Source organism: Coloeus monedula, assembly GCF_965178545.1.
Source record: "Coloeus monedula genome assembly, chromosome: 21".
Classification (NCBI taxonomy): domain Eukaryota; kingdom Metazoa; phylum Chordata; class Aves; order Passeriformes; family Corvidae; genus Coloeus; species Coloeus monedula.
The window spans coordinates 943,367-958,333 of NC_138801.1; the positions used below are offsets into that span (position 1 = coordinate 943,367).

The window sequence follows — 14,967 nt, forward strand, 5'->3', positions numbered from 1 at the left end:
TGACGATGATTAACTGAAGCCAAATTTCCTGTTGCCCCCATCTATTTCCTATGATCCTTTAAATACACCTCTGCACATCTCCCTGGGGAACACTCTTGAGGGGTTTAGTCCGTCATGACTTGACAGACATTATTTTGATGAACTACTCAAAGAAGCATCCTGAAACTTCTCAAGAAAGCACTCCAGGGAGCAAGTCCTGTTTGCACAGCTCATGGAAGTTAGTGCTCTATTTAGCTTGTGCACAAAGCAAAATGACACATCACATCCCAAGAGGAATTAAAAACCAGAGCATTAAAGACTCATAACCCTGCATTGCCCTCTCACTGTTATTTTGAGAAGTCAAAGGGGGGAAAAAAGGCAACAGCAGTTAACTTTGGCGAGATGTTCCAAAGCCAGTTTGAGCAGGAGCACAAACCTACTGTGGGAGCAGGATTCATCTGAGCACACCACATGCAGGGAGTAGGGAGCCAGGCAGGAGCAGTCCTGTAAGGACACAGCTGGTCCAGTTCACCTTGTCCTCTCAATGTATTACATGCAGAATTTACCCCTTTAATTTGGCATTGCCTGGTGCTGGCAAGTCTTCTCCGCTAATATAAGCAATAAAGATACATGGAGAAAGGGAGAGCGAGACAAGAGGGAAGGCATCAGGCCTGAGAAGAGAAGGATTTGTTCTCTTCTCACTTAAAAGTGGTTCAGTCTTTGCTTCGCTTCCACACTGAGGACTGCGAGATACAGAAACCAGATTTTCTTCAGTACACACAAGCATACACCGAGAGGTACCTACGACCATAGCACAGAGCACACAGTAGCACAAGTTTAGAATGACTTAGTTCAAACAAGACAAGCTTTTACTTGGAGGGGAAAACATCAACATTTTCATCTTGAATGCAGTTCTTTGGGTGGGAAGGGAGGGGCTGGCTCAAAATCCAAGACCAGACACTCATCCTAGCTATAGCTAGAGCAGACAGAGGGTATGAGCCCTCTGCTTCCACAGTACAATTCCATACTCCTCCCAACACAACAGGAGTGAAATCTTTATCTTTGAACATCCCAGTACTGGACCTTCTAACAAAGATCAGCAGGTAAGAGGAGAATTAGGAACCTCAAGAATTAATTTTTGACTTGGACAGTCATTGCTGCTAAGTTCAACTTCTGAACTAATTTTCAAGGCCTATATTCTCCTCCTACATTCCAGCTTCTTCAGGGCGTTTTGTATTTTTAAAAGTGCATTCTTCTCTGACGAGATCTACCTTGGCAAAAAGCAAAGAGAACTTCCTTGAAGGGCTGCAAATGGTAGAAGCCTCTCAGGTCACAAGCAAGGACTCCCCACTTCAGCCTGGCTAAACAAAGGTAAGGAGCACCAAGGCTTTCCCAGTCAGTTCACAAGCAATGTCCCAGAGGTTCACCAGCCCACATGAGTGGAATCATCATCATCACTCCTATACTTGGAAACAGCAATACTCTTTTCTTTTCCACAGTGATGGAACCAAAATGAGAATAGCTTCATCAAAGCAAAAGCTAAAGCAAAGCAAAAGCATTTGGTTGGAAGGCAGTGAGCTGGGGAAAACTCAATTCCCTTTTTCCATGCAAGCTGAACACTGCTGGTAGAGGAACAGCAGGCAGGGCAACAGATAACCTGCCTCTCACTTGCTGCTGCATTAAAAGCTTCCTGCATCTTTAGCCTCCACATACAATCCCACATTTTAACAACCAGGGACCTCCTACCAGGCAGAAAGGCAGGGATCAGCTTCACAGTAAATACATGGATCTTATCACTGTAGTACATACAGGGGTACCCATTCCCTTGGCTAACTAAGGGCTCCTGTACCTGGAATCAGTTATGAATTATTTCAAGGCCCAAGGGTAAGTCCCTGGAAACAGCAAATTACAGTGGCAGAAGAGCCATAACCTTTACTACAACCACAAATATCTGCAGCACCTTGTGGAATCCACCCAACATGGCGTATGTGTGTATATATAAATTTTGTATATAGACATTGTAGTGGTTCATTCTTTTAATACATATACAAGTACCTATACATATATACATATTTACAATTTACACCAGCCAGTAGATGTATGTGTACTGTACATACACACACAAACGCCGAGCACACACATGCACACACACAAACACACACTCGTTGGAACAGACTCCACAGCCCGGGAAATGAAGTCCTGCCAGAGTCCAAAGAGCAGCACCAAGGGGAGGGGGGTCTCAATGTACCAGCTTCAAGACTGCTTAGGACAAACACAAGCATTCACAGGATTTTGTACACTTGGGAAATAAAGAATGGATGGTGCAAGCTTCAGCCCAGCTACAAAGAACCTTCATGCAAACTCCCCAGCTACACTGCAGCCGTTCCTGCTGTTCCACACTGTGCTCCCTCAGCAGAATGGATCCACCAGTGCTGTTCTGGCTGACCAGATCACAACCCTGGGTGATGCTCTGCACCCAGGGCTGCCATAACACTACAGCAGTCACCAAGTTCTGCACTGTTTCCACCTAAGCACAGAGGCATGGCTGGGGTTCAACAAAAAGCACTGCTCAGACTTGTCCTCTCACTTCTTTTCTAGCAGCCCATGGAACAGAGACAACTGAGTTTTTCATTTAATAGTTTAAAGTATCTCCATTCTCTCGTCAATGCTCACCCTGCACTGCCAGGAGCTGCCAGAGCTCCTCTAGCTCTGCAGGGCAGGCAGTGCAGTCCCAAATGAGCCAGCCAGCACTCTACCCAGCAGCCACAACAGCCTTCTCCAGCCAGCCCCTTCCCAAAGGCCACTGTCCTCCTGCAGACACCCACACTGAGCTCATGGGCTGGGGAGCTGATGGTGCTGACACAGTTACAGCCCCTCGGTGCTCCTGGTTCCAGGGCAGGACTGAGCCATGGGGGGGACATGCAAAACATCCAGGGGTTATGGCAGCTCCCACTTGGTTTCACCTGCAAGGGGAACATCAGCACCTCTCCCAGGGCACAGGGCTGTGGCACAGCGGGGTCAGACACACGAGTGACAGGAGGGGCTCATACAGCACTGTACAGGATGTCCTCTCAGCTCCTGTCAGGGAGTGAGCATGCTGTGGGAGCCACACATTCCATCCACACACAGAAAGGAGGGGTAACACCTGCTGGAAATGCTGGAATTTCTAAATAGTACCTCAAACTGGAGAATGCCCCCTCTTCCTGTGGCAGCAGCACAAATGGCAGGATGCCCCACATGACAGTGAGAGGTGGGGGCTGACTTTTAGAGTTTGCAGTTTGTTCACCTATTGACCACCTGCCCAACCAGGTCCTTGGCCAGCAGTACACAATTCATACAGAAAACTGCTGTGTCAAACTTATAGGGAGCATTAAGTATCTTTACAAATTCACTTCAAAGCACTGCTCCAAATGCAACTTAATTGTCCACAGTTTTGTCTCCTCACTTGCCTAAGACTGAAAAAATATATTTGTTATGAAGGAATCTGTGTTATTGCTATTGTTGGTTTGCACTGTGTGGTTCCATCTTTAACATTTCAAATCCAAACTCTTTGGGGATAAAATATTGGTTTTTCTGTTGATTTTTTTCTTTCCAATTTCTTAAAATTGTATAAAAATAAAGGATTTCCACAAATGTGGGCTAAAGGTAACCAATAGTACTTCTATGCTTAGGATCAGCTGTTGGAAATGTGGTTGACAGCCACAAGACCAGAAATAAACCTCTAGTGATTCTTTAGTTTAACATTTAAAAGACATGAAAACTTCTGTTTATAAAATTGACCCCATACAGAATGGAACAGCTCAACTAGCAGCTGTTTATTATTACTTTTTAAAATAATGGTCCTAAATTTAAAAATAAAATCAAGTACTTCCTTTTATGATTTTCACATTATAAAACTGCACCATTCAAAATCTGTGGCCAGGGAATCCCCTTTGCAGTAAGACAGTTTCTTTTAATAGTCATCGAGTGTGTTTTCCAGGAAAACATTCCTAACATCCAGTATGGAAGCCAGCTCCAAAATGTGCTTTTGGAGGTGAGGGTTCTCCACCGTTTCATCTCTTGGCAGCTGAGGATAAGATTCAGGATAATTTCGAGTCTCCTGCTAGATGACAGTGAAAACAAAGAGAATGAGACACTCATTTCTTTCACACCCTCTAGGAAGAAGACTGCAAAATGCCAATTTCACCCTAATCTGTTCAGTAAGGCACAGAGAGAGAAAATATTCTAGAATTTTCAGTTTTCTCTTTCCATTGACTCAGAGATGGTCACAGTGGCAAAACAAATGCCTGTTCATCTGAGATAGTTACTGGTACGTTTGCTGAGGCTTTGCAGAAAAAAAAAAAAAGGAAACCACTGAAAAAGACAAAAAAAAATTCACCTGTACTTACCTACTAGGCTGGAGTTCATTTCTTGAAATTACAGACATGTAAGCATCTCCAGTGGGAGATTCATCTCATCCTAAAACAAATATCTAAGACACTGGGGGCAAATCTCTCCACACTAACACAGACCTACTTCTTTTCCCTGGTATCAGAGCAGCCCAGGTAGCTGACTTAGGCTTGGAGAGCTGCTGGATGTCTCCAGTTCCACAGCTGAATACTGCACCTTTCAGTGCTCCACTCCCATTTTTCCCTGCAGTGTTTAAAATGGAGCAGGCAGTTTATATGCCAACACTCACATAAAATGGTGTAGATCCAGAAGCAGACTTCTCTGTTGGCACAGCTTTAACCGACAGGGAGGCAAAATACCATCTTCCTATTTAGTGTATTCATTTACACTTCAAAGACCTTTCAAAACCCATTCACATGAACACATTGCAGAAATAATGACCCACTCCTCCCCACTTCCTCTTATATTCTTGTTCTATACCTTTTTGCTTGTGTAGAAACAATAATCTTAGGTTATTAAGAGGAATTTTTCTAGCAGACAGGGCTGTCCAGAGTGACATAACTGAACTGGAGTGTGCCTGCCGCGTTATGTCCAGGACTGAGGCTCCTGCAAGTCAAAGGCTTTGTGCCTTTGGAGAGACACAAAGGCACAGCCTCAGTGCAAGCTGCAGGAACAGCATGTGAGCATCAGTCACCTTTCTGAGGTCACAGGGACCTGCTCAGCCCTTGGACCCTCCCACCTGAGCCAGGGCAGTTCTACGGCCCTGGCCTGGAGTTCCCACAAAGGCACACACATCCCTGCATACCCGGAAGATTTTGTGCATCCTCATAGTAGCCGAACAGAAGATAAATCTTGTGAGAAGCAAGCGAAGAAATTCATCCCCAAAAAACTGAAGAAAGGACTGATCTGTACAGAAGGCAAAGAAAGCTCAGTTTAGAAAGGCTCCAAACTCCCTGAAAGGCTCAGCTGTGCCTGGCCAGGCCGTACCTATGGACCGGGAGTGGGTCAGCAGCTGGGCAATGTCCCGGTTGATTTTTCTGAGGTAATCCTGACACTTCTCCCACAATCCTCGGCGCATGCTTGATAATCCAGAGACAAACAGGAATGCCATTAACGGATTGTTCAGAAAGAGTGTGAAGAGGCTACCCCGCTGAGACTGATCTAAAAGGAAAAATAAATCAATAGACAAAGGGATACATTTGGCACATGAAACAGAAACAGTGTCCCTGCCACAGAACGAAGTCGCTCACCTGCTAAATTCCGTCACAGAGGAGCTACTCCTGTGTGTTAGTTACACCTTCTCTCGTGCAGACCTGATCAATGACTGGCAATAAAGGCTTGCTGGAGACGTGCATTAACACCAAGACACCTAAACTGACTCTGCTCCCTTTCTGGGAGCAATAAAGCTGCCCAGAGTTGTAATAACCACCCTCACCCCACACTGGGCTGGCCACTTCCTCAGGCTCCGTGTAGGAGAGCCCTTGCTCCTAGCACTAGTTGGAGCCATCTCTAGAAATATCATCAGTGTTGGAATAAATTATTTACCACATGCAGTAAATAAACTTTATCATACTACTTTGGGGACTGTTAACCTGATTTAGGGGTTACACAGCAGTGAAAAGCTGTCTTTTCCTGAGGAATCTATGTTCTGCTGGGGATAGATACATGATGCAACTGCAGCTTGTTGGGAAATGCAATACTGCACATACCTTGTAATGCTTTTGGATATGCTGTTGGAGAAAGCAAGCACACCAATGGTTGTCCAAATAAGTTTGTGAAATTCTGTAACAGATAAGAATTTTGAAGTATTGATGGTCACTTTGCTTGCCTTGAATATCCAGCAAGTCAAGGGTACAAATCATATTAATGACAGAAGAAACTAATGCCCCTCTCACAGCTCAGCATTGGCAATGAGCCTGACAAGTTCACTTACTCAGAGATCACAGCACAGAAGGAATATAACCAACTACATTTTAAAGGAATTACAATTCTCTCGTTGCTACTGATGGCAGACACTAATTTCATGGAAATATGGCTTTCAGTAGTAACACATTACTTGAAAAAAAAAAAATCATGTTCTGCAGTAAAAGTAAAAGCAATTGGGTTTAGCCTCAACACCAACTGAACTGCCCAGTCAAAACCATTCATTTCCCCTTTTCTTTCTAGCAGGAGGAGCTATGTCTGATGAAACAGGAGGGCCCAGAAGAGAGAAGTTTTAAAATAAGTTTCCTTTAAAGCAAGTATGTCACAACCTTAACATGTGCTGTACTGAACCCTCATTTTACAACACTCATTTCATGCCTCTTTCACCAGCACCTTAAATATTGCCAGTGTCCAATTGCACAAGAATTTGTCCAGAACCTGGAACACCAGCATTGTCCAGTTTCACCAACATTTACCTGATAACCAATATTTACCTGATAACAGTCCTACTGTGTATCTGCCTGGTGGTAAACAATTATCACAAAGGGAAAAAAGCCAAAAATCATGCACACAACCTCATTAGCTTTGTCACCAGAACAGCTTTCTTAAAACTGAAGGCTTGCAAAGCTATAGAAAATGTGATTGTATTTGCATCCTCACAGAGCTCAGACTCAAACCACGCCTCCAAAGCACCCGAGTGCCACACACACATCTGCAGATTAGATTCTTAAAACTGCAGTTTACAAGTGTAAGACACAACACCAGAAGTATTTCCTTGTGTAGAATCCTCAAAAAGCTAAAAAGATTAACTCCTGTTTGACCTCTGCATAATTCAAATGAGCTTTGCCTTCCAGGCAGTATATTTCAGTTATATTAGTTTTACAGAATTAATTGATCTAAATCTGCTAAATACTAGAGACAGAAATCTAGTCTAATCAAAATAAAACATTTCCCATCTCTGACAGAGTGCTGAGTAGTGCTAAAAACCCTTCTAGTTCATTAGGAGCCCAGGGAAGACTGATAATGCTGGATACTAAGGTTTGGTCTCTAAGGAGGAAACAAAGACAATTCCCTTGAAGACAGAAACTATAGGCCAGCCCAGGAATTGGTGAAAGAAACATTTCAAACTCCAGGAGTCATCCCAGACACTGCTGGTTTGAATCGTACACACACTGGCAAGGTTTTACCTTCTCCAGTAACTCGTATGCTCAGTACCACGAGCAGACTGACATGTTTAATTAATTCCATCCTGTGTCACTCAGCTACAGACCAAAGCAGACATGCCAGCAGTGAGAACAACCCTGCAGTCCAACAGCCAAGAGCACCCCTGGGTCACTTGCGGGTCTCAGGCAGCATCTGAGAGCACTCTGGACTCTGTCCCAGCAGAGGTTAAGCCAGGAAAACCTGCCCTGCAGTCCAGATGTTGACAGCAGGTCTGGATAAGGAATGCCCTACCCTTGTGGACAACTCCAAAAAGGATAAACATCATTTTGTTTCAAAATTGACTGTTTTCTTACTTGAGTGTTCAAGTTTTCCAACAGAAGTGTTCCTGATTTTCACAATGCATGTCATGTACGTCTCTTTCCAAGAAAGAACTGCCCATCATCTCCAAAAGAAATCACTTCACACTTAAGCTTTGCTAAGCTAAGTATTTATACCACATCACTGACAAAGGCCTTGCATTCTCATTGGCTAGAGGTTTTGGTTTGGTTTGGTTTTAAGACTCTGCATTTGACCATGATCCTAGACAACCACAGCTACAGGAAGATATTGATTTAAAAATATTATTTCATCCACATATGCAGTGGTAACCTTCAAGAACACACAGCCATCTATATTTAAATGGAAGTGTTAAAAAAAAATTCACGGCTTTCAGTAGATATGCTCGATTTGCAGTTATCTTCCACTTTCAGCTAAATATACAGGGGAGGAAGCTGTTCAAGTGCCGCTGATTTGACAAACTGGCAAGTCACTTCCTGGCAGGACTTACTTTCAGTCATCACCATTTAAGTCCTCCAGAGAGAGGGAGAGGACGGGGATGCGTGCAGGAGAGCAGGAACGGGCTGCAGAAAAAGATGTGTGAGCAGTTGCTGTTCCTGTCGGTACTGCTGGCAGTGACATTTAAATGTCAGGATAGCTCCTGTCCTATCAGGAAAGATCAGAGCAGCCATGTGGAAAAAAGTCAGTAGTGACTTCAATTCCTCACACGGTCGGACAGAACCTCTTTGCTGGTGCCAGCACTTGAGCCTCCAGACGCCTCCCAGCCCACCCGGGGACAGTCACGGCACAGCCCCGTCAGGGCACTCTGGGGACAAGGACCCCAGCACAGCGACAGGCAGGAGTGTACAAGGGCTGGAAAACACTGACCTTGAGAGCTCTGCCACGTATCTTCAGTGGAAAACAAAACAAGACACCTACACCAGTCCCCTCACATGTCTGCCTATGTTCAGTAGCAAGAGATGGCAGAGGTGAATGTCACTTCTGAAATGCTGGACGTATTTCTTCTAAGGTTCCTTGTGCTCTGGGTCAGTGTTCCTAGCAGCCACTTCTATAATCCTGTCCTGAAATACTTCCAAAACTCACATTTCTGTGCTCCTTCCACACAGGCAGAGCTGGATGCTCTGCACCAGCTGTGCTGAACAGACTGGTGGGTTTTACACCCCTGTCAGCTCACTGCAGAACAAGGGAAAGAAACTCAGTGGAGGTTACAGAGTTGCTTGCTGTCAAACAAATAAAGAAATTATCAAATTTAAATGTAATACAAAAAGCAAATTCTACTGTAAACACTTGACATTATTCTCACAAGACCTACAAATCTACACGTGGAAATCCATTGCCCCAAACAGGTCCTTTGCTCTAAGCTTTGCACAGAACCCCAGTCTGTCCAGAGCTGGTATCCCTTGCTCTCTTACAGAGCTGATCCACTTGACATCTTTTAACAACTCTATTGGAGAGGAAGGGAGTAAAGGAAACAAAACCAAACCAAAACCCAAACACAAGCCATACTTTTTCCCCTGAAATGAAACCAATCCCCCTAATGTTATAGTGGAATGCATGTCAGGAAAGAGCAGAGGGAAACAAATCCCTTCCAAATGCTCACTTTCTCAGAAAAACAAGTAAATCATTCCAATTGTGTTTCCATCCATGGAAACGGGGAATTCAAGAAAAAACAGATTTGCTCAGAAACCCAGCATGATTAACTTAAATATAGTGGTGTTTAAAAAGCCCTCTGAGATACATTACACTACAACAAACCAAAGACCCAACAGAGAGGCCAGATCATTATCTGGCTGTCAGGCAGAAGCTCCCTGGCTCGATACAGAACTATCCTGAATCACACTGACCACTGATTTAGTACCTCTCCTTGGCCAACACACGCCTTCAAAACAAACAGCACAGCCTGTGGACACTGAACAAGGCACAAGCTCCTCTGGCCACTAGACGTCCCTGTTCCTCCTTCAAAATACAGTTCCTTTCCCTCACTGCACATAACGGAGCTATAAAAAGGAACACAGAAGAAGTGGCACTTTCCCCAGATATAGCACATTCTTATTATCCCATTCATGAATGAAATAAATGTGTAATGCTCTCCAGATTCAACTGGCCACGAGTGCAATGCCTGCTTCTGCATTACTCGAACTGCAGATTCCCAGAGGTGATTTGGCATGGAGCAATTCTACTGTAAGTCCAGAGCACCCTAGGAAGGAGGCTCAGTGTTCAAGCAAACGCCACTCTACAGTAACACTGCATGCTAATTTGAGGCTTGTTACTTCCTTGGTTCAGACACTTTTCAGACACAGACACCCCGTGTTTTTTAAGATCAGGCTCAATGCTTTGACTCCCTTCTGCTGCTTAAAAGCAACTGAATGTTGGATGACTGGAAGAAAGAAAAGCACATTAGTTATCTCCCTCCCCCATGCACACACACCGAGATTTGTCTTTGGTATAGAACAAAAATAAACCTCCCACCAGAGACCTTGGAAATCTTGAACCTTTTTTCCCTCCAGGAGGATTTATTACTTTCCAATGAGCGGCTGTTCATGTGCTTCTCCTTCTTGTTCCTATTCATAGGGTCAGATCCTGACTAGCATGCACAACCTCAAAAGAAAAGAAAGACTGAATACAAAGTGTTTAAAAAAAATAGCCCGTTAAAAGAGTAAGCTAACTAGGGGTTGGCACTGTATCCTACCATACAAGGAGCTGCCTCCAGGGGCCTTACCTTGTAGGCAACGCTGTTGGAAGAGTCCACAATGATGAACAGGGGCTTTCTGGTGAAAGGGTAGAGATCTCCAGGGTGAAGGCTGTAAAGAGAAAGGGACAGCTCAGAGCACCGCAACTGCTGCACAGCTCTGACACTGCAAGCGTCTCAGACACACAGCTGCCCACAGCCAGATAAAAAGCAGACAGGCTCCCCATGCCCCAGTCCCCTGATTCCTTCTTGGAGTGCAACAGCACAACTAGTGTCTAAATATAGGTTGTGGGACTTCTTAGTTCAGGAGCTGTTTAACTTCTTGAGAAGCCATCCATCACTGATCTGAAGTTTGCCAGTAATTAAGAACTTATGTCCCATAAGTAAAGTTGAAGTGTTTAAACAATCATTTAAAGTTGCATAAGTTGCACATTCATTTCTAAGTGTTCAAGCCAATCTCCATTACGATGTCCTGCACTGAGGAGGTTGAATTCCAGAGGCATTGATGCATTTTTCACTATTAAAGACAAACTCCTGTGAATTTGCAGGTGTGCACCACGACACTCACCAGTGCATCTCCTTGTAGGACTGGTTGCGCTTGTGGATCGCGTCCCCATTGATAATGTCCCGGTTACTGTTGGTCAGCACACCCCCAAAATCGTACGGACCTTCACGTGGAAAAAGGAAGCTAAAATCAGCAGGGGGAACTCACCTCTGCTGGACACTGAATGATTACATGGAAGGGAGGAAGCAACGACAAACCCCAGAAAACTAAGGGAACCTGAACTACTGCAGTTGTAAGGAGGGGAGAGAGGAATGTGGAGACCTCACTAACTATATATTCCTTCTTATGCTTTTTTAGCAATTTCAGTATCTATCAGATAGAAGCAAGGAATGCAACCTCGTAACTTTTAATTTAATTATTCACTATTTATCCACAAACATAATGCAAAAGATCCAAATACTGGCTCTTGTTACACTATAGAGAACAAAGATTAAAACCCATTACACATCTGACACAGGAAAATCAATACCTTTGTAAAATTACTGTATGAGTTTGCATATTCCAGATTCAGAATTTGGTAAAAAAATAAGGCTAAATGAATCAAAAAGACTAGAAATACTACTGTCATTTGCAGTTCTAACACTGCAAAGGGGAGAAGAGAGAACTGAGAGAATGACAAAAGGACAAAACAGTTTTAACCAGATTTAAAATCTGTAGCAAAGGTTTGTATTTCAAGATTTCAAAGTCAGAATTCACAACTTTCACATACATACGCCCTGGACATGTGCTCCCACACGTAAGCTGAATATTCTGCTAAATTTGCAAAACTGAGCTACCCCCTGAATGTCTGATGGAGAGCAAAGTTGAAAGCAATGGCTATATCAAATCCTACAAGATACCAAGAAATATTTCTGCCATTGGTATGGGTATGAAATGCCACTAACGTTAGTAAAATAAAGTATTAGGGTTTCCTCATTCTGTCATACATTTGCAGACTTGGCTGACCCATATTTGGCCACCAAATGCAATTTTTTCAGGTTTGGATACAAGACGCCTTTCCATTTAAGGGAAGCTTTGGGGATACAAAATCAGGAACAGAACAAACATTAATTTAGCACTGTTACAAACACCTCACGTGGTCTGCCAAACACACGGCTTGCAGGCGATGCACAGTGCAACTTGCAGCTGCTCTCCCTTTTAATAAGGCAGAACTGTGTGCAGACCACACCACCTTATTAAAAGAATGCAGTTGTGATGGACTCATTAAGTGAAAGCTGCACTCTGGCTGTGCAGCTCTTCAGGTGACCGAGCCTGGATGCCTCTGCCACAAGGTCTTAAGCTGAAACAACACATGCAGAGAGGGGGACATACCACAGGCTTTAGAGAACACACTTCAGTTAGGACCTATCACCAAGCTGCAGCAAGAAGTAAAATGTTAAAAGCATTTAAAAAAATCACTGCCACCATCCAAAGCTGACAGGGATTTTTCTTCTTTTAACATTTTGAGAGCTCTATAAATCATGCACTGGGGAGGACAAAGCATGCATCTTATAAAGGAATGCAAGTCTCAAACAGATGAGGTTTTTACAATATTTAGGATGTTAAAAAGTTATTTTGATTTTTTTCTTGAATTATATAAACAGATCTTTGGACTGTGTTTACTTCAGCCAACCAGTTTTCAGCTTTTACAATGCAGCTGCATCCAAATATTCTGCTAGATTGCAAAGAACAGGAGGGTGAGGTGAGGGGAATTGTCAAAAATCATGAGAAGGGCTTGAATTGTCAGGTTAATGAGCGTGCAAATAGACCAGTCCCTGCAGCTGCTCGAGTCCTTTCACCACCCATCTCCTGGCCACACGATCTCCTGGTGCCGGGGATTGGAAAGAATCACAGAGTGCCACTGAGCCATTTTATGAACTTTGTGCTGATGCATCAACTGAGCCACGTGGTCTTCAAAATTGGGAGGCTTTTAATACTCCAGATGCATCAAAAACTGGGTGTGTCCTTTGAAAAGTTCTCAGGTTAATGCACACTGATTAAAACACAAAGATTTAATTACTGTTTGTGGAAAATAAAGACTATCTTACGAAGTAGACAGGAGAATCGAATTGACTTGTCTTTTAAAAGGAGCTTTGTGACATCTTTCTTGGTCACTTGTCCTGGAACATAAAGAGAATTCAAGCCCTGTTCATGACAGGGAGCATTCCTTTATTGTACCTTCACTATCCGAACGACCTGATGGGAACACGCCCGTGGCAGACAGGTAAATCAGCAGCACACTGTTTGCAGGCAGCTCCTGGAACACAAACAAGGGCACAAGTGGCAAGGGAAGAAAGGTAAAAGTTTATTTTAATACTGAATCATCACCTTCATACATACATTGTCATTATAATTGTGCTACTACTCCTGCTTCTGGTTCCCCTCCACTCTGCTCTTGGTACATGGATTTGCCCTGCCCCACCACACACAACCCTTCCAACAGATCAAAAGCATCACCTGATGAAATGTCTGTAACTTTTCTCCACACAAACCTCCAGGCTGGTATCAGAGCTCCAAGCAGCACTGAGAAAGCATCTACTTACACACAGACTCTTTTACCATCTATCCAGATCTGAAGTTTTCCAAGGTACAGAACCCAAAAGCTGCCAAGATTCACGCAGACCCCAACTCCCAAACAATTCACAAAGGAAGCTTTGTTTACAGTTCAAATGGGATACAGGGCTGGAGATTCAGCAGCTACACAGTGCTCAAGTGCAACAATTTTCTGATGTACTTCCCTGATTTTGGATTTTTCTGTTCTCCAGATCAGTGCTGATCCACATTTCATTCAGTCTCACATACAGTCCTGGATTTTTTTTTATTACAAATAAATTCACCGATTTCACAAACCTTAAATGATGCTGCTAAAAATGTATATAGCTGGCTGAAAGTTGGTTTATAAAGTAGGTATTTATGGGGGTTTTCCCGCCTGGCTGGTTTCTCTGTTGACTCCTGTTAAAAGAAAGAAACAAAATACTACTCAAAAAACCCCAACAACCAGATATTATCAAAGCAGTTTCATAACCCTCTAAATTTCTGTTTATTAGAATTTTCATTTCCAGCACACTTCCCACACAAATGGGTCTGCCCATTCTACATTTCCTACTACACAGTAAAGCAAGATGCACAGTATTCAAACCAGAACTTTATATTATCCCTCACTGAAACTTGCTAACTAAATCTTCCTTCGTCTTTAAAGTATCACCCAGGAACTGAGTGACAAAATTCGCACTTCATCTCAATCAAATAAATTTTAAATCTTCGTATTCTCTTTTGGCTCCAGATAAAACACTTTATGCTTTCTCTGAAGGGGACGTTAACTTTCAGATGACTCAGTAATCTGATGAGTCCATGGGTTTGAGCTACTCCTCATTGGTATCTAGTAAAAGTTACACCACCTTTACTAACCTGCTCTGCACAGCGACAATACTGAAGGAGTACACTACTTAAAACCAATCAATCAAACAATAAACCAGTTAAGATGTGTTGCCAGGTTTGTTACTGGAGTGGAACTCACCTGCATTCCAGGTTTGTTCATTTGTGACGCCAGGTTCATCGGTTCCCTCTCCAGGGCTTGCAGCATTCGGAACATGTCGATTGTTAATTCACTGAACTTGACCTGCAAGAGAGTCAAACAGTTTATTCTGCCAGATACCCATTAAACAGAATTTCTCTGGAATTATCCAGCTAAGAGACTCCACTGCACACCTGAGAGACCACTCTCTCTCAGGGATCTGTCAGTGTCATCTTTGAATCTCTAAAGAGCTGTGAATGACTTCTAGTAGAGCTCACAGAGGACAAAGTCTATTTGTTACTGATCTACCAGGCCAAGTCACTGCACTGCAGACCCCTGCATCCAAATTACAGGCTTCTCTGGCATGTGTACAAATCAGGTGCTGAAAGGGCTATGTACCATGAATTTAGACAAAATCTGACAAAGACA

General features: G+C 43.4%; 1 protein-coding gene across 2 annotated transcripts in view; it reads right to left on the reverse strand.

Annotated features, from left to right (window-relative positions):
- Window positions 1-311: 311 nt before the first annotated feature.
- Window positions 312-14,967, reverse strand: part of SCAI (suppressor of cancer cell invasion) — a 36,241-nt gene continuing 21,585 nt past the window's right edge. For both annotated transcript variants that reach the window (XM_082295103.1, XM_082295102.1), the window contains exons 9-17: window positions 14,542-14,643; window positions 13,875-13,976; window positions 13,203-13,281; window positions 11,049-11,148; window positions 10,511-10,592; window positions 6,078-6,150; window positions 5,356-5,529; window positions 5,174-5,274; window positions 312-4,081 (exon numbers count right to left, since the gene is read on the reverse strand). In XM_082295103.1, the coding sequence (XP_082151229.1) occupies window positions 3,932-4,081; window positions 5,174-5,274; window positions 5,356-5,529; window positions 6,078-6,150; window positions 10,511-10,592; window positions 11,049-11,148; window positions 13,203-13,281; window positions 13,875-13,976; window positions 14,542-14,643 (963 nt within the window). In that variant the 3' untranslated portion in view covers window positions 312-3,931. The remainder of the gene's footprint in view (window positions 4,082-5,173; window positions 5,275-5,355; window positions 5,530-6,077; window positions 6,151-10,510; window positions 10,593-11,048; window positions 11,149-13,202; window positions 13,282-13,874; window positions 13,977-14,541; window positions 14,644-14,967) is intronic.